This window comes from Maylandia zebra, linkage group LG14, assembly GCF_041146795.1.
Source record: "Maylandia zebra isolate NMK-2024a linkage group LG14, Mzebra_GT3a, whole genome shotgun sequence".
Taxonomy (NCBI): domain Eukaryota; kingdom Metazoa; phylum Chordata; class Actinopteri; order Cichliformes; family Cichlidae; genus Maylandia; species Maylandia zebra.
Window position 1 is genome coordinate 15,743,823 of NC_135180.1, and position 20,732 is coordinate 15,764,554.

Genomic DNA, 20,732 nt, shown 5'->3' on the forward strand with positions numbered 1-20,732 from the left:
CTGAGGGGAAACTGCTATAGTGAATTAAGAGCAGTAATGAAAAAGTATTTAAAATAAGATTTGTGAACATTATTAACAAGGGAGGAAAAAAAACACGTCTTCCAAATTACTGAAAGCAAATGGGCTCACCTCTGTGTTCGCCGCTAGTCATGTCAGTCAGAGCCACATGTCAGCTATGTTACCTAAGCACCTTCATTAGCAATGCCCTGACTCGCTGTTTGTGTTTTGTCGATCAGCCGTCACGCACGCTGCATGACTGACCCACTCATTCGCCCACTTTGTTTGGATGATTATAAAAAAAAATTCATTTAAAAAAAGAAAGAAAAGGTTAATTAATCTAAAAATAAACTAATAAATACATACAGTAAATAAGAGAATTAATACAAGGATAAATCAATACAGTACAGATAAAAATATAAACATGTCTTGTAATATCTACATTTAATACTTTGTGTGCTTTTATTGGGAACATTTCCTTCCTTCGTCCTCATATTGAGCTTCAGCCTGTTAGAATTTGTGATTTTCTCAGACACATTCCCACGTTTCTAGTTTCCTCTGTCAACACGAGCAGCTGAATTCTTTGGTTTGTTCACCCTCAGACTTTCTTATCTTTTTCAAATCACTCGACTCTCATCCACCCATCCCACCCATTCATGAGCTCTGCCTGTCTGCCATGCATATGTCCCCCAGTTTGTCCACTGTCATTGTGTTTCATTTGCTTCTTGTACACCACTGCTTCAATCTCTGTTATTCTCACTTCTAAAACTAAATAGAGAATAAAACCCACTAAAAATGGCATTACCATGGCAACATTTAGTTTCTCTCTGCAATCAACAACTGCAAACTGGAGTTTTTCACAGACCCAACACGTCGTCGTCATCCCGATGAATGCTTGGAGTCTTTAGGATGGATTTTCTTCTGTTTTATGAGACAGGAAGCCACGGCTGAATGTGACAGTGACAGATCATTCTCCTCACTTTGTGGATTCATCTCCTGCTCACGACACAAATTACAGATCATCAAACCCATTACCCCTGTAATATCTGCTGTCGGGGTGCCGCACCCGCTCGTCTGGTTTTGTACTTTCAGCAAGTAAAAGAATAAATAAACAAGTCCATGGTGCTGTTGTGTGGTATCTGCTGAAATTTAGGCCTAATTGCTATGAGGTCTGAAGCTAAGGTGATTTAGTTTAAATGGAATAGATTCATAAGAGTCATGATAAGACCCTCCTTGGTTGGCTTTCTTTCAGAATGCCTTTTAAAAGCCGCTTTGAAGCCCACTGAAAGTTGGGACATCTTATTGATTTCACTGCTTAAAACCAGTTGAGCCATGAGAGGGATTTGTGTGAGCCGGGGACGAGAGACATGAAAGAAGGCTTACAGACCTTGAGACAAAAGAAAGTGATTGTTGAAAGTAAAGTAGAACTTATTAAGTTTTCGCACAGCATGTAGACGGCTATTTTAGCCCACGTTACTGCAGCAAGTTATTACATCTGTGAGTAAAATGGTCTGTGCTGCATACTTTACGCATATTTTTGCTGTTGTTGCTAGCAGCATGCCACAAAGACACATAATTTGCTCCTATTTCTTTAATTGAACCTACAACCTGCAGTGTGTTCTTACAAAGTCTGAGTAACTAGACAAAAAGGATAAAAGAGGAACTGGCTTAAAATAGACTACAGCGGAAGACCAGTATCTGCAAGTAATGTCCTTAAGAAATAGGAAAAATAATAATAATCCAATACAGGACCCGAGAGACGCATCTTTCCCTTCAGTTGATTTAACTCCTTCTCACTAAACCCCCATCTGAAATCTTCTCAGTGAACAGGTGGCTGCAAAGAAGCCATTCTTAAGGAGGTGAAACAAGGAGAAAAAAAGATGAGCTATGCTAAATTACACAAGAGCTGGACTGAAAGACACTGTCAGGTCTGATGGAGTGATGGTTCCAAAATCGAATGTTCTGGATAAAATCATCTTCAGTATGTATGGAGGAGGTCAGGAGACAGGTGAGTATCTACAGCCATCTGCACAACACTGTGGCTGTTCTGTCATGGGGATCAATTTCAACCAGTGGTGTTGGAGATCCCTTTAAATCTGATGGAAATATGAACACAGAAAAGTACCTCAACATTACTGGAGCAGTGTGGGATCGTCTTGACAGCGAACAGAATAAAAGGCAGCCAGCATCCAATAAAGAGCTTTGAATGTCCTTCAAGAAGCCAGAGAACTATTCCTGAAGACGACTTAGAGGAATGACAAGAAAGCTTGACTCGGGCTTGATTCAGGCTGTGTTGCTGAAAGTGAAGGTTTTTGTGTCAAACATTGACTTTCAATCTCATTAGAATTGTAGAAATTTTATTTCCATGTGTTACAAAATCACTGCATCTATTTCTCAAATGCCACAAAATAGAAAAATGCAACACATTTTTCCACCAACTTAGTGAAGAAAAACAATCTAGATCTTTTGCTTCTAAATTCTTCACTTTGGGTCTTATTCTCAGAAAGCAGTGTGCAACACACCAGGAATTATAACTGGCAGGAATATGCAGTGAATACCAGGGGTGACAATGAAACACCCGACAGCCCCTTCACAGGTGTTACACAGCTGTAAAAAAAGGGTTACAAAATAGTAAAATGCTGCTTCTGGTGCTGAAAGGATGAGATTTGTATTTACTTTTTGTTTGCGTTCTTGTTAACTATTGTGGATCTGTAGCTTACAATATAAAGCATTGTTGGGATTCTGCTATGTTGGCATCATCAACAGTAGATGTCACAGTGAATGGAGGTTTATTTGTCAAGTATGTAACTTGAATCAGTGACACTTACAGCATATAAGATCATAAATTGAGCTTAAGAGTCTAAAGTGTGGCCTGGACTGTATCATTATACAATGCTATCAGTAATATTGATCAGGTGACACAAGGGGAGGCATACTCTGGCGTCTGATTTGCATAGCAAGAGATAAGACGCAGTAAAGAGACACCTTATCCAAATGGACCCAGTAGTGCAATTGCCACATATACACCTGTGAAGCTTAAAGTAGACTGGGAATCCTTGAGATAGACAAGAAGCAAGAAATGTCCTCCAGCTATCAGAACAAGCCAGTCAGAATTTTTAAACGTTTTTGGCATTTTTTACCATGGCACCTCTAAATTTTACACAAAACGAATAACAGAGTTGCTGAAAGATCTGGACTTGAAAGAATTTTGTTTAACTATGACATATGGTGCACACAAACAGAACCTCCCAAGAGGTTTTAGCCTCCCAAAGAACAAAGCGCAATAGAAATAATATAACCATTTTTTTAAGTCAATTTTCATTTGTGTGAACATACAAAATATTTTTCACATTTTTTGTCTATTAAATTTCAAAAGATAACTAAAAAAAGACTCCTTAAGAAAGGAAAATGCATCTTAAGTAAGGTAACACACGCTGTTCCCAGATCAGTTGTGCTCAATTGCAGTCACCCTACAAAGACTCATTTGGAGCCATGAAAAATCCTCATATGTACTGTGTGCATATATATTTATGTGGGTAGAAATGTGTGTGTACAGTTTAAAGCCAGCGTGAAAGTCAAGGAAACATCGTCAACCCCTGAGGCCATGAGACACTAGAGAGGCGCAGAAAACCGCGAGAGAGACGATCGATATGCGCATAAACGTGGAGGACCATGTCAGCATCGATTGGTACGGTTTTCCCCTTTATGTCTACTTTTTATTTTAATGTTTTTTCTCTTTCTTTGGCAAGGAAGCATCTGTGTAATCTACTTGCACATGGCATCAGATTTGAAAGAGGAAGCCAGAAAACATGGTGCATTCAAAGGCCTGAAGAAGAAATACTGTTTGTGTTTTCAGCTCCTGAAACAGAAATACAGTGTGCATTCAATAACATTATCCAACAGAATAGGAAGAATTCGTTATGGTTATAATTTAGTACAGTAAAGCTAATTAAAAAGTATGTAGAAAATGGGTCATCTTCACTTTGAGGGCTTGTCACAAGCTAATTATACAAGGATGACTTTGATCTCTAAGGTGAGCCCGCTTGAAATTACGCCTGTGCCTGTTTGAAACGAGGGGGAGGGGCCGTTGGTGGAGCAGTTCCACATTGTTCTTTAACATTACTTTGCAAGCTTAACATTTACATGAGGTAACTGAGCTGTTTTCATGTGTCATGTCCCACATGAATAAGCAGATAACAGGGGGCACTTCCCATATGACAGCATCACTGTGCCCCATCCTTAACTGCTACTGTCAGTGTGGTTTGTTCATGAAGTATCATGTAAAGCTGTGGTACTAACAGCTGTTTCAGTGGCAGGGACAGTCTGTGTCGTACTTGGGCTCATAAGGTCACTGAAGAAATGAAACATATGGTACAAACACATGACATCTGGACTCCAACCACGTCTGCCAATGTCACAGAAGCCCACTAAAAGGTTCTGAATAGTACACTGACTTCAATATACACCGTCACCTGTTCAACTACTCATTAATACAGATATTGAATCAGCCAATCACATGGCAGCAGCTCAATAAATTTAGATATGTAGACATCGTCAAAACGACCATCTGTAGGGTTTATAGAGATCGGACCAAAAAAACTGTTAATTTCCTTGAAGAATAATTTTCAACAAGAATTTTTTTTCTGATTACAACAAGACTGTAACTAAATAAAAAGGACAAAAAATATGATAAAAATGTATTGATACATTTGTCAACCAGTAGAAGTGAGATGAAATTCAAGGGAGACGAGATCCAATCAGAACTAACTAAGTTGCGTAGATGCGAGTTGAGTTGGGAAGTGATTTTTTTCTCCCTGTTTGCCATGAAAACATAAAAAAATGTCAACGCTAGGATAGATTTCTGAAATCTGAAAGACTTAAATAACTATTTAAAATGCAAGTCACTACAGTCAACCTGTTGTGGACGAAGCATAAATGAGTTGGATGAAAGAATGAAAACAGAGGCCTTTCACCTAGGACAATGAGGTTTGTGCGTAGTGAAAAAAACAATAGTAATATTAATTTTTACTGTTAATAGTTTAATGTTTTCAGTTTAACTGCCTGGTTGTGTTCAGGTATTGTATAGCTGAATAAAGGCTGGGGTTAAAATACGCCCTTTCAAAAACAGTAACCGTGTATTCAAGCCCTGAAAGCACAACTCTCCTACATGTGACATTATAAAAATGTGCCTGGCTGTGCTCTTCACCTAGCTGCTATTACAATTTGAGCATAATGCACACCAATCTCATGTTTCTTTTGTAAGGTTTTCATTGTCTGAATCATTCAATCGCACACATTCACAGTTGCTTTGACTCTACTCTCTTTCAAGCACTGTTAATGTCAATATAATACATGAATTTCTCAAATTAAATGGCTACAGGGAAGCTAACTGAAAAACTTTAAAGTGAAAAGTTTTGTATTTTACACGTTTAAGTTTAGTCATTTTAGCTAAACAGGCTGAATTATTCTGTAAATGAGGTGAACCTTGAAAAGAAATATAATTACAGATTAGTTTACACATCAAACTCTAAAAGCCTCAAATGAAGGTCCAGGTTCCTCTGCGGTTAGATAAACAAACCTTATGATGGTTTTGCACTAAAGTAGTAAAATTAGCAAAATTTCATCATGTTGCATCATGAAAATAAATAATATTCCAGCTATATATTTAACAAATAGCAGATAGGACACCCTGCAAATGACCTCTTCTGATCAACATCATTTGCAGTTACTTCTGTTTTATCTATGTCAGGTTTTGCACATTATTATCACTCTGCAGACTTTTTTTGTACGTTTAAAACAATAAGAGCCTGTTGTGTCACTTTCTGAATCACTTTCTTTTAATAAGAGTGAAATATATGAGCACCAGCAGCCAGCACTCTCTAACTCTTTATGCAGAAAAGCAGAAAAAAGATTCATTTGTATCCACTTGATAAACATTCAATCTGGCGTCCTTATCTTTGCAGTAAACACTTGCATCCTCCACCCGCTGGTATCAGGGAAACAGCCCCTTCTGCATCTCTGAGGTGCATCACAGCTGCATGTACTTAAATGTACCCAGTTCAAAATGAGTTCCAGTGCATATGAATACATCTGCTTGTGGCTGTCCTTGAGCCCGTGAGAGGTTGCCTCTAAAGACTGTGCTGTGGGCGAGTCAATAGCAGCGTTACTCCCCCTCCCCACCCCCTTCGCCCACTCTCTCTCTCTCCCCCCACATCTCTGTGTATTAAGAAACACACTTCAGACACGCTGGGAAAGCAGTTTTTACAGGCTTCAAATGAATTTTCAAGGTCAGACAACAAAGGCGCATTCTGTGTTTGTGTATGTGTACTGCGGGCCGTGTAGTTTCCTTCACTTTCTCTTTTCATTAAGTGAGTGAAATGCTAGAGCTGAATTTTAAAGGCAGTGAAAAATTAGTCTCCTGCATCACAGTGTTTACCCTGCTCGAGATAATCCCGTTAATTGCTGTTGGTGAATAATGTAGCTGAAACAGCAGCTCGGTTTAATTGGAGCGACTTTTTGTTTTATTTTAGACGGGGTCAGCTGCTGCGTGAACTTGGTTCCAAGCTTCTCTCAATCGCAAATGAGGATGCACTTTTCAAACGCACTTTCCAGGCAGATTACTCCCTTAAGTATTTCTAACTCTTTCAGGTGGATAATATAAGAAATTGAAACATTGGAACAAAAGATTTGCTTTGATTCTATTGAAGTTGTATTACCTTACAATATAAAGTGCCTTGAGGCGACTGCTGTTGTGATTTGATCCAATAGAAATAAAACTGAATTGAAGTTGCTTTATGTAACTTTATCTATACAATACATCATTATCTTTGCAAAAAAAAAACCTCACCATCACACTCATCAACTAATTGCACATAAACTGTAATATTTTCTGACAATACTGCCTGTGTGTAATGCAACAAACGTCGGTGTGTGTTTGCATCTTAGGTTTTTGGGCCATTCCTTTGAGTTTTAGAGGTTTGGGAATTATTTTTGGTCTAATGAAATGTTTTCGGTTTTAGTCCTATGGTATTCTGTGTTTCGAGTTTAAGGTTATTTCCATTGTATTATATTCTTATTTCTGGAACTGTATCTGTCCCCTCTTTTGTCACCTGCCCCTTGTCTTGTCTCTTTGAGTAGTCAGCCTTTGTCACTGTATTTGGTTAACTTTGGTCCGTCTAGTTCATAGGTTCTTGTCTAGGTCATAGTGTGCATGTGTTTATCTTCTTATTCTATTCTGTGATCCCTGTTATGTCTCGCTCTCTGGTCTCTCTGTTAGTTGTCTCAGGTGAGTCATCTTTCAGTCACGTTTGTGTTCTGTTCCTGTTTCTAGTGTCTGTTTCTGAGTTTGTTATGTTTCCTGTTTTATTTTGATAGTCCTTTGTCTCATGTGCATTGAGTTCCTGTCTTCCGTGATTCCCTCCTGTGTATTTATTGTCCGAGTCTCCCTCTGGTCTTTGTCGTTGTCATACTTTCCCCCATGTGTGCGTGTTCAGTTTTGTAACTTGCAAGTGCTTGATTCCTGGTTAGTCTGAGTTTCTGCATAGAGTATTTCGCTCCCCAAGCTCTGGCAATAAATGCTGTTCAAAGTTCGGTCGTGTCTCCAGATCTTCAATTGGGTCTGCACTCTGCCAGCCACATATTGGCCACTTTTTTGGCACCTTTGGGTTTTGTGTTTCTGAATTTTGTTGTTTGAATTTCTGTGATTTTGGAGTCTGATTCCTGTATGATTGTGAGTCTTAGTTTGAGTCTACAATTCATTTTTATCCATTCAGTTCAGTTCAGTTTGTAATCCCAACAAACATTTCATGGTTGTATAATGGTCAACTGGCCGTCTGTTTGGTTTGTTTTTTTACATGTATGAACAATGGCTCCAAATTTAACCACTGCAGTGACGTCGGTTTCAGGTACTTCTTCAGGTTGCTTGGACATCCTTATTAGACTTTCTACCAACAGAAAGCTTAAGAATTGTTTCCTACTTACTATAGATTAGAATGAAAAAACAAAACATTTTCTAGTTTGCGTCAGTGGTGACGCAAACTCATTATCGCACGCTTCCAGCCCTGTTTTCTTTCCTATTGAGGTGTTTATACACACAAGGAGCTGCACCCCTGGGTTTATGATGCTGACATCAGGGACAGAGCGGTGATGCTTCTAACAGTCGAATGTGTTACCATCTTCATTCAACAAATGAGGCCCAATTTACATGTGCACAAATGTAAATGACTTAAAAGTAGAGAAGGTGTGTGGCCATCTATTAGCAACTAACCAGATTGGTTCTCTAGGAAAGACAAAGAAAGTGTAGAAATACATGGAACCATCAACAGTCATCTCTCTTTTGTTCGAGTTTTCAGACATACCACGACTGCTTTGTCTGCTTTGCTTTGTTTGGCATCAGGTTTTTAACTATGTTTCCTGTGATGTTTTGATTTTTATGAGTTGCAGTTTTAGCTCCACAAGTGTTTTCTCTCTGTCATCATCTTTCTCTCTCTCTCATAATCTTTCTGATGATGCCTGTTCTCCTCTCTCTGTCATGGCTACTGTTTAGCATTCGTCTATTTCCTGTTTTACTTTGAACTTTCTTTAATGCCTTGTGTTTGTTGTACTTCGTGCTTTGTGATTACATACAAAACTGCTCCACTGTGTACTAGTTACACATTCGCCTAACAAGCAAAAGATCCCCGGGTGGAGACACAAATCCCCTGGGGGTTGCACCAGGAAATGCATCTAGTGTTAAAAATCTGGGAGCAACCGACAGTATCCTTTTACAGAGCAGCTGTTGCTGCACAGAACACGTCACGTCTTCACGAATTTCTATGGTTTGAAAATATAGCTCCAAGTGATTAATTTTTTGTGAGTTCAGGACTTCTGAGTGTGGCATGCCTAATTAAAGCAGTCTCTACTTCATTTAAAAAAAAAAAAGAAGTTTTTACATGACTAACATATCTGATTTGTGACATACAGGTGTCAGTGTAACAGCGGTGCTGTTGAGTTTTAATGCAGTTTCCCACAAATAAAGTGAATAAGATCCGAGATTCACTGTTTTATCTCATAAAAATAGCGCAGCCTACTTGGTCCCATCTCAATCCGTGATGCGCTGCTGAGTCAGGGCATCAAATCAGCGCCATGATTTAGAGAAGGTGAAAGCTGGGAGGATATTAGTTCTCTCGTTGAAGCCTTTATTTGCTCTGCTGTGATGGGTTTAATGACAGAAAGCTCAACAATAAACATGATTTGTAACGTGCTCGGTGCACAGAGCTGTGCTTTATTTCCCCCAGGACTGAACTCATACAGGCCGTCTGTCTCTGCTCAGGGAGGCAATCATCAGAGAAGTGTGTTTACAGACACTGGTGGTCATCTCACTTTTGTCTCCTGGTTTTTAGGGTGTTTTTTTCCAGCTGAATCAGGATATCAAAGTTGCAAACAAACCTCTTTGTCAAATAATGTAAAGCCATAAAGTATAAGCAATATAAACAAGGTGATCTTCTGTCAAGCAGGGGAAGAGATTATTATATTGTTCTGAATAATAAGGAATAATTTGATAAAAATCACATAATCTCTGACATTTATCAAATGTTCTCCATGTTATATATGATGACATCATTCCCTGAACTCTTGTAAGAACAGATCTGATGGAAAGCCTGAGGTGAATTTGTGTCTTTGTGCATGTCCTTCTCTCCTTGTTGCTGTCCATCTACTGTCATCTGTCTTCTAAAACCATCCTATACTGTAAACTCCAATCTCCTCTCCCCTAAACCAACAGTTTGTTTCCCCTAAAATAAATGTCCAAGTATATTCCAAAGGAAATAACAAACAAACATATCGTTTTGTGACTTTTTTACCTTGTCCTCCAGAAGTCTTATTGTTGCCAGCAGCAGCTCCAGATGTTTGTCTCTGCAATACAAAAAACAAAATGTAAGAGTCAGTGGAGCGCAGATTTCTTCTCATTTTAATCCACCAGACTTTACTCTGACAGCATCCTGTCTTTGTATCCAAAGGGCCTGAGTACGTGCCACTGGTCTGTGCTCTTATTGGTTATTAAGACCCAGTCTCATGATTGCTTCTGACATACTGGAGGCTGCGCTGGCACGCCTTCCCCATGACAGCCAGAGGGGGTCTTAAATGTGGCCACGTGGGCTGGGCAGTGCAGGCCCTGTGGACCAAGGAGCCCGTGACAGTAGAGACAGTTTACAGTAAGACAGGGACTGACACAGTACCCGAGGGGTTGCTCTTTACTATGACTTGTCACTGTGACACTACAGAGGTCACAATAGTAGCAACATGTTTTCTTTTCTCACTATTTATGAGATAATATAAGTATATCTTATACAGCCTCATGCAGCTGGATAAGTACTTAAACCTTAGTTTTAAATAAGGGCTTAAACGACAACTAAATGAGGATGTGTACATTGTAGGTATAGTTTTATTGTATAATAAAGTCCAATTACATTATGTACCTTCATTCTAATACCACATTTCACATCAGTTTATAGTATTAACAAGTCAATAGTATTTTGCACAGGTCCAAAACAACCTGTTTGCTAAATACACTTTAAATAAATAAAATCTAGATGTTACATAATACAGATAGCCACGCTTAGCTGATATAGCATTATCATTATGCCCTTAAACACTAAAGCAGCGACATTTATCTAAATGACATGTCTCATTATCCAACAGCCATTTATTTGCCACATCATATTAACTCTGTATTCCAAACACACTCGCTTTCCCCCATCAAACTGCAAATAAGCACTAATCTCTAGAGAAATAACACACACACACTCGCACACGCTCAGTTAATGTATGTAATACCCATTTCTGCCAACACAACATGTGATTTTCTCAGCGTGTACATAAAGTGAGCCCAAACACCGGGGAGTTTGAAAAGTTTTGCCTCTTAATGAGATATCAGTCTGCTGGGAAAATAAATGTTCATCTTTTTTTTTAAATATCGGTCATAAAAACAAGTTTATGTAAGAAAAAAACAACTATATAGCTCTTGGTAGTAAAATGCCTTCATTTGTATGTTAAAGTGTTTGGGATCCAGACAGGTACTCTCAGCATTAGAGGCATGAAAAGGGTAAAACATTATAGAAGAGTATAAGAGTGACACTTCATCACAGTGAGCAGATTAGGCAAAGCTATTCTTAGAACCATATTATAGCTTTTAATATGCAGCACAGCAAGGAAGAGAAGGCACATCATCATCATCATAAAGGAACCAAATAAAAGAAGTAAAGACGGATTAAGGAAAGGAAGGGAGGAGGATGGGCTGCAGCGAGGAGCAACATCTCAAGCCTTTTGCTTTTTCCTCTTTTTTTTGGTGAGTAGCTGAGTGTCAAAAGCCAGCACACATTTTGATCAGTCGTTGTCCAATGAAAAAAACTGTGACATCCTTGTAAAGCTGTGTGCGTTCATATTATTAAAAAAAAAACATCACAAATCTTTTTGTGTCTTTATTTTGAAAAAAAAAAAAAAAAAGCATTTAGTTGATACTTTAATGTTGGTGATTAGTCAAGCAAGCAAGATAATTCACTTCCACAGCCTATCAGCAGATGTCTATTTTTAAAAAATATATTTATATAATTTCTTAAGCTTCAGCTGGTCCAGAATTCAGTTGCTTGTATTGTCACTACAGTCCACTCACCACATCACTCCTGTTCTGCAACAGCTTCAATGGCTCCCACTTAAATTCCACATTAATTTCAAAATGTTTCTTTGGCCATTCAAGCCATCCACAGCCTCGCCCCTCCATGTCTGTCTGACCTTCTCCAGGTTGCCACTTCCCCTCGCACTCTTAGATCTTCTTCCTCCCTCCACTCGTCTCACAAGAATAGGGTTCAGAGCTTTCAGCTGGTCTCCTCCCTGGCTTTTGAACTCATAATCTTTAAATATTAAATATTATAAGATATAAAATATCATTTTGTATTTTTTTTAAATAGCAGGTTAGCTTAACTTCGCTTAAACCCTGGGCACTAAGCCTGTCAGAGAAATAAAGTTTTTCTCTGGAAGCATGAATATGATGTCACTGCACTTTTATTTACTTGTTTAAAAATATATTTTTGTCATTCAATTATTGACACGAAGAGCATTCCCTACAGTGTTCAAAATTAATGGAGCTAAAAGCAGATAGCATCAAATGATCCTCTTGTTTGCTGCTCCACCATATCAGCCCATGCTAATTAATTCAGTATTAGCTATCCCTATCCCCAGGCCTGTGTTTGGGCCCGCCTTGGTGGCCCATTTATCTTCAGAGCCACAACCGAAGGGTTCTGTGGAGAGAGAGCGTGCAAACACTCCTGACTCACTGTCACTTTAATAAAAATCATTATGCACAGAAAGTAGACACCCTGGAGGAAATGCTCACTAGCAAACTTTTAGTTTAAATTTCTGCTGCTAATAACTTTTTTTTGCAGTGCGATTTCCATCTGAAGCCACACACATGGTGCAAGGCTCGAAAGTCCCCCGTGCAATCACTGTGAGTCGATTTGAGCTCAGACATGTGCAGTCGAGTAAGTTTCTTGCAGGAAATCACTGCAGAAATTACAATGTCACTTTAACATCAACAATATGCATTTTCATATTCATAACCAGGGTGTGAGCTGTGATCGTTTCTCCCTTATGTATTGAGGAGGAGGGGATAAAGAGAGGAGAGCAGGATCAATACCTCCCTTTGCAGTTAAGATGTAGTCTACAAACATTGGCACTGGGAAGATAAATGACCTCAATCCACTCTCTGACTGCCTCCTGTGGTCCGGGGGGGGGGGGGGGGGGACTGAGACTTTCAGCCTGAAGTGGGAGTGACCAGAAACCAGATCATCCAACATGCATTATAACTGGTAATAGTTCAGAGGAAGATTCTGTCCTGTGATTGGTTAGCCGGTTGTTAGCTAAAGGAAGACTTTTTTAAAAAACCTCAAAAACCATCAACATGCAGACAGTTTGGGCTCTTTCACTCAGTGCAACTCTTATTACTAATACAAGTCAATAAATGCCTCAGAGATCAATGCAGTGATTATATCTTCAGAATGTGTTACAGATTAAATTTTACTTTTACATTACTTCATAGTTCCAGCTTTTTAAATATGCCAGTTTGCTACAATTCCTTTTACCAATTCTGATCATTTAAAAGCTTTGGCTGTATTCCCCAACTGGTTGGGTGAGGTTGCTGGCAGTCGCTGTGACATTGCTAGCAACCCCAATGCGAGCAGGTATGGTGATTGGTTGATGATCAACTGGTAACCTCTGGTTGCTAGGGAAAAGTGTGAATTCCATGACCGGTTGGCAAGTGGTTGCAGGAGGTTGCTGACAGTCCCTAGCTTTGAAAATGTTGTAAACAATGCTGCACAGTAAACCTCCTTGTGACTACTTTTATCACTAGCAGGTTTCCATGGTCACCAGTAGTTTCTGTGTTGTGTGCAACTGTGCAAACATGCAACGTAAAGTGAGGAACATATATTTTTACATTAAAACTTGGTTCTTTGGAAATGTGTTAGTTACAATAAGATACAAAATTTACCCTGAAGTCTCACTTTGCAGCCAAGTCGGTATCTTCCATTAAACTATCTGCTAGCCAAAGCAGGTTTTGATGATCTCTTGTGTCACCCAAGAATGCCCCTCTAACAGTGTTTGCGCAAATTAATTGTATTTCTATTTAAATATTAAAGGTAGCCATTTAATATAAACCATCACCAACTACTGGCTGCAGCCACAGAAAACAAAATAAAACATTTATAAATTGACTCCAAACGTTCTGCTTGTACAATGAACCAAAGAGCAAGTCATGTTATATATCAGATAAATGTGTCAAATTAGTGAAGATGAGTAGAAAGCTACTGTCTGTAACAAAGTGGTCGTGCCACTAAAGTAATGTTTCTTTATCCCAATGCAGTTTAAACAGGCAAGTTATGAAAAGAAACTGCTTCACATATAGACATTCAATGAGAGGAAACTACTACAGCTACGAGGCGTTAGCTAGTTTTGGGCAGTTTTCATGGTGGATTTGGACCATTTTAACACATCTTTCTATGGTACTCACCTGCTTTGGAGCAAATTTAATGTACTCGTTCAAAGGACCTCAGCTTTTGCCTCTTTTAGTACTGGGATAACTTTTTATCACTGGAGCTAGCATCTTGGCTGTCTCCAGAGTTTAAGCTAAATACAGCTTGGTAGCAAGTTAGTCGCAAGACTAGCATAAAAGAGGACTGAAGATAAAGTAAAGTACAGAAAATGAAACGGGGCCTTCACTTGCATAGTGCTTATCATCAGGGCTTGACATTATTTACCCATGCTTAGCAGAGTTATTGATATGATATTGAATCGCACTGATTCAATATCATATCGCATCACATCCGCATCCACATTCAATCGCATCCACTCGCACACTGAGCACCGGCTCCCCACAGGGCTGTGTGCTGAGCCCCCTCCTGTATTCTCTCTACACCCACGACTGCAGTTCGACCCACAACAACACTCTCATCATAAAGTTTGCTGATGACACCACGGTAGTCGGACTCATCTCAAAGGGAGACGAGGCAGACTACAGCGAAGACGTTCTGAAGCTGGCAGCCTGGTGTTCAGAAAACAACCTGGCACTGAACACTAAGAAAACCAAAGAGCTCATTGTTGACTTCAGGAGACACAGCGCTGACTTGGCCCCCCTTTACATCAACGGGGAGTGTGTGGAGAGGGTCCACACCTTCCGGTTCCTTGGTGTCCTCATCTCTGCTGACATCTCCTGGACAGACAACATCTCAGCGGTCGTCAAGAAGGCCCAACAGCGGCTGCACTTCCTGAGAGTCCTCAGGAAGTACAAGCTGAACTCCAACCTGCTGCTGACCTTCTACTGCTCGTCCATTGAGAGCCTGCTAACCTACTGCATCACGGTATGGTACGCAGCTGCACCAAGGCGGATAGAGTGAGGCTTCAGAGTGTAGTCAAGACAGCACAAAAGATCATCGGCTGCCCTCTCCCCTCCCTGATGGACATTTATTCCTCCCGCTGCCTCAGCAGAGCAGCAAACATTATCAAGGACAGCTCCCACCCTGGTTTCAATATGTTCAGCCTGCTTCCCTCAGGGAAGCGCTACAGGTGCATCAGCACAAAACCCCACAGACTCAAAAACCGTTTCTTCCCCAAAGCCATAACCACCCTGAACTCACACATGCACCAATAACACAGCACCCCCCCCCAATTTTTTTTTCTTCCTACTTCCTCTATGGACCACCACTGTGCAATACCAATTCTATGTGCAATAACTCAACTGTATATACACAACACTATTTATTAAATATTACTCTTTTTTTTAAACGGCTTGTATATTTGTACATTTTACATATATACATATATATATATATATATATATATATATATATATATATATATATATATATATATATATATATATATATATATCTTTTTCCCTATGTTAATACTGTCCATATGTATATAGCGCTGCAGAACTGTACCCCCCAGCATGTTTACACTGAGCAGGAGATGCTCTGTATCTCATTGTACAACTGTATAGTGACAATAAAAGCATTCTATTCTATTCTAATTTTACTCATCTCTTTTCTATACATATTTTATTATTTTTATTTTAACCTCCTGTAAATTCAGTGGGAAACAATGAGGTGAAGCCACGGTAGCAAAACAGAGAAAGAAAATGGTTTCATTTAGGGAGCATGTATCTGACTGCCTCCTGGGGGATTTAGCTCCTGCTATTTTCACTGCAAGCTTTTAAAAGCTATCCACCTGCTCGGTCAAAGGTTTCCCATTCGGTCATGTCAGATGGGTTTCCATGGTTTAATAGCTGAGGAGTCAAGAAAACATCACGTTACGTATCCTCTTTTCTCAGCTTCTCTCCCTGCATTATTAATCCAATGGTTTCAATGAATTTCAAACGGCGTGCGCTGTGCTTTGATGCTGAGGAGAAGCATGAGCGGTGCGAGGGTATGAAATATCCACGCTAACTCAAAACACAACACAGCTGTGCCTTTTGGGAAGAAAAGTCTAATTTAGGGCTGGTCTTTGATGCAGTTCAAACCACAACAAACACGGATTACTTCAAGTGTGTAAAAAAAAGTGCATACAACACTGCAGGTGATGCTTACCTGTCAACATGTGTTCCTGATTTGTTCTCACTTTTGCATTTGTCTGTCAGGAGAAAGCTGAAGGGAAGTGACTTTTAAAATTCACATTAGAATAAAACAGCTGAGCTCTCTTCCAGTCACCCCTGCAGCGCCAAACAAATATCAGGACCAGATAAGAGCACTGTTTTGTTCTTCCTTGTTACTAATCCCAGTTCAAAGAGAGTAACTGAGTCTCTGCTGCAGCCTTTAGTAATAGCCATGAAATTAGCTGCTTCCTGCATTGGAGCTATTGGAGCTGATATTTCACAATACACTCATGTGGCTCCCAGAAGCTATTGTGGCACCAGTTGACTAGGAGAAAAGAGGACAGTCAGACTGCGTTGCACTCCATCAGTACTCACTGCACACAAAACTAGCCTCAAGCTCATGGGCCTGAGTCTTTCGTGTTTGCTTTTGGAGCTATAATGTTGATGTAAAGTCACAGCTTTATTACAACACGACCATTCGCAGATATTTTTTTTAATTTATTTGTATCACTAAAGCTGTCCAGCAGGCCTATTAGTAGATAGTAGCATATGAGTCCATTCCATTTATTATAAACTAAGCAAGTCAGTCATTTTTACCTCATTTAGGGTTGTTAAATGGTTACAAATTACATATAACCATTCATATCCTTCACAAAGGGTTTGTTGTTCATGGTCCTTTAAAGCCAACCGATAGTGCCAACATTTCAAATGACAGCATTTACCATTCATGGCCGTGCTCCAGCAAGAATTTATATAGCAGTTAATCTGTGTTTTCCAACAATTATACAGACAGTTAAATTCAATACAATGTAAGGAAGCAGTGTTAATAAATGTACTAGTCCAGCAACCACCGTGGTGGTGTTTGCAATCTGTCTCTAAGCACACTGGAGATTAAAGCTGAGATGGTAAATTCAAGTTTCAGTGAGAGGTTGTTGCGTCATTTAGTCATCAGCATTAATATTTCACTTTTTCCACAGTTACTGCTGAAATATACGCTGTGTGTTAAAAAATTACTTGTTTATCTTCTAAATTGCTGCAGAGTATGTCTGAGGGTGGTTTTCATAAATCTGGTAGCCACAGTTACAGCACGAAATAACAACTGTGAGGTTTTAAAGGCATCAGTAGAAATCACTGACTCTCTTCTCTTAGATAACACCAGTGCATATGTAAGCGTTGCTTGACTTGAGGAGTTGGAAGCAAAAACTGTGAAGAAGACCTTCTGGCTAATAGTTGCTGATTTATTCTCCCTGTGGAATCATGGACCAACTATTTACCGTTTAGGAAGTGCAGAAATAGTCTGATCTGTGTTTTTTGGGGGTTCTTGGAAGTTTATACTTAAACTGTCCGGTCTATTAGGAGAGTCCCAACAGAGGGCTGTTGTTACATGCCATCCAGTCTTTGTTTAACCTAAACCTGAACTCTGTCAGTGCCCTATTTGCTAACACAAACCTGCCTAACCTATACAGACATGCTTGCGTGCACAGAGTGGTTGTATGTGACAGTGCGCCCTGGTAACAGCAAACAGCTACTACATTGGGGCGCGCAATAAATCGAATTTTAATCTCGATCATCATTTTAACTTCTCACAATTAAATGAATGCGATCAAGCGATATTGAAAATGTGCGTCTGCCAACAGAACTTAATGTAAAGGCAAATTAAGTGCAACCACGTGTCAAGAAAAACTCAGTTGTCCGCAAGAGCAACGGTGAGCTATCCATCCAGTATTTCATTGGACCAAATGTTTTATCCAAATTTCTCCAGTACACATGCTGAGTGCAAAGACTTCACAAAAATGTTGCACATACGTGACAAAAGCCGTTTTCATCTGACACAATTATTTGTCTTTTCTAAAGTGGCCACTGTACGTAAAAGCACATAGGAGAAATAGAGAGTAATCTCACAACCGTGGAGTGTTTTTTTTATGAGTTTTATTTGCAAATGTCATGCAGATACAACGAATGAAGGGAAAGACTTTAATTTGCTTTTCAGAGATGCACTTCGGTCAAGTGACTGAATATCACATTTGTCTGCAATAATGCTTTAATTTTGATTTTTGATTTAATTTTTATTGATGCTGTCTAGCACCAATAGAAACATTTGAATCTCTCCTCTGACACAACCAAATAATTGCAATGAATGTAAACGTCGCCATAATAATGGTGTAATACTAAAGTTACAACAGGTTCTGCGGGGTTTAACAGGTTACAGTTTGGCTACAGTTCAAGAAGCGTCTTGAGGTCATTGTGTTTATAGCAAGAGTTCTTAGCTCAGCACTGAGGTGATGATGAGAAGCTATAACACTCGAGTGCAACGGAGAGAGGAGGAGCCATTAAGGCCGAGCTGCTCTGGAGCTGAGCCAAGTGTAAATTGCAATAACAGCAGCGCTCGATGAGTGAGATTACTGAGGGGGAAAAGGGGGCTATCCTCACGTTGCAGATTACCCTGCACTCGAAAAAAAATCAGTGCACCTGTAGAAAGGATGGAGGAGAACAACAAGAAACTGAATTTCCTGCACTGAGAAACAAACAAGTAGATGAGAAACCAATCAAGCAGAAGAAAACAGTAATTATATGATGATGAGGGAGCTAGAGAGTAAAGAGATACATATTGTGTGTCTCATTAATCATTTACAGACTCAAAGGGACACAAGGTCAGCAAACAATGCTTTGATGTGTGTGTGTATGTGTGCCTTTAGGTGAAGTTGACAAACACAAACTATGATTGCAGCGCACCGCATGCAAAGCTGCTGTTTCTGCATTGCAATTTTGTGCCTCCGGGCTTTCAATTACAGTACTGCAAGGAGAAAACATATACGCGTACAGTGCAAACAAGAGTCCCTGCATGCACACGTGCCCCTAAACAGAATAGCAGAAAATCCAGTGCGCGCATACCATAAGCGCATTGCACATCAGAGAAATGTAAATATGTTTTATCTCTGATTGGGCATTCATCTGGGGATGGAGCGGGAAGAGAGCGAGGAGGTTTTTCAGAGAGAATCCTTTAAATCATCCCCCTCCTTTCATTCTGCCGAGAGCGAGCCTTTATTTTCCTCACTCCAAGTCAAAGTCGGTTATCTGCCCTGCAGAATAGGATGCTGGAGGCAAACCGACACTTTGAACCTGACTTTTGTGTGATTTATCATCAAGTCGTCAAACTCCAAGTTTTCAAAGCATTTCTTGTTCAGTGAATGTCAGGATTGCGTCTAAGCAAAAAATACCAAGTCAGTGCTTATGTAGTTAGGTCTACATAAAACAGGTCCACATGAATGGAGTCTTAAAGGAGTGCTTCTACTGCCATCCTGCAGTTAGACACGATCTGAGGAACTAGTGGTTATCTGATGATTAACCTCTATGGGCCAATGTTTCAGCACCTCCAGGGTTGCCAGCAGCGAAGACCTCTAATGTCAAAGTCAGCGGATGGTAGCCAGTGGTTTCGAGACTACATGTTGGCCAATGAGTTCCAATATTATATTAAATATGATGTTATTATTCTGTTATTTTATTGTATTTCTTTTGAAAATTAAACGTGATATAGATAGGAAAGTATAGAGGTGCTTCTCTAATGTCTGAATAAGAAACAGTCAACAAACAGAATAAAACATGGCAGGTCTGAGGGACTGTCCAAGAATAGCAACTTTATTTTACATGAGTGGGCGGTGATTTCATACCTGTTGATCCCTAAACTGGGCAACATCACAACCATCCTGGTTATTGTATTGAATTTTTTCCTCATTTATGGCGTTTTTTGCCCACAGATTCAGCATAAATCTCTGGATGACCAGTTTCAATTGCAAGGTGACTACATGGGTCACCTGCAGGAAGCAACGATCGCAGTTCAGCTCAGAGCGACTGCAGTCACATTCAGACAGATTGGAAGTTTGTTAATAATTGCCGTCTAATTTATAAGCACGGACATTTTTTCAGCTTGTTGCAGAATCCGTCTGCACTGATGAGCACAAGTTGTCTGCAACACGGGTCTTTGCAATAGCAGACTCGACTCACCTGGTTGCTACCTGGTTTTCTATATAAAAGCAAAGTTGCAGAGCACCAATGTCATTCTGCAGTTAGACTGTCATTCTTCGTCATTAATTGTGGAAGAGTTTCTGTCTCAGATCTTTGATGTTCCGTCTGTAATGTAAGTAGTGGAGGTGACTTCTGTTCAATGGGAATTTCTATGTATGTAGATGGCAACACATTTGTAATTATCAACAATTTATCACAGATAGCTGAGGTATTATGACAAACAGATTGCAGGTAATTGCAAATTTGATCACCTAACTGAAAGCCGACTGAAGAGGTTTACACACCAAATGCACTGCAGAAAAAATTCAGAAAAATTCCGCATTTATCAGATTCATACTTGTAACATGTAATGCATATCCGCAATGAAACCATTGTGTTTGCAAACAATTCAATGAAAAAGATGAAGTTGAAATGAAGAGATGGTCCTGATCTTTCTAAACAAGAAAAAGAAGAAACTGAGGTTCTGGGTTCATCCGATTCTCAGGGAAAGGCAGCAACAGGAGGAATTTCATGGTTTCCTACAAATGTCAGTGTGGCAGTTTGGCGGAGGTGGGAGCACATCTGAGGAGGGGGAGAAGAAGCTGATTGACCCGGA

General features: G+C 39.7%; 1 protein-coding gene across 1 annotated transcript in view; it reads right to left on the reverse strand.

Moving 5' to 3' along the window:
* Nucleotides 1-20,732, reverse strand: part of pcp4b (Purkinje cell protein 4b) — a 41,090-nt gene that overhangs the window by 4,914 nt on the left and 15,444 nt on the right. The window contains exon 2 of the mRNA XM_004544011.4: nt 9,837-9,888. Within this exon, the coding sequence (XP_004544068.1) occupies nt 9,837-9,888 (52 nt within the window). The remainder of the gene's footprint in view (nt 1-9,836; nt 9,889-20,732) is intronic.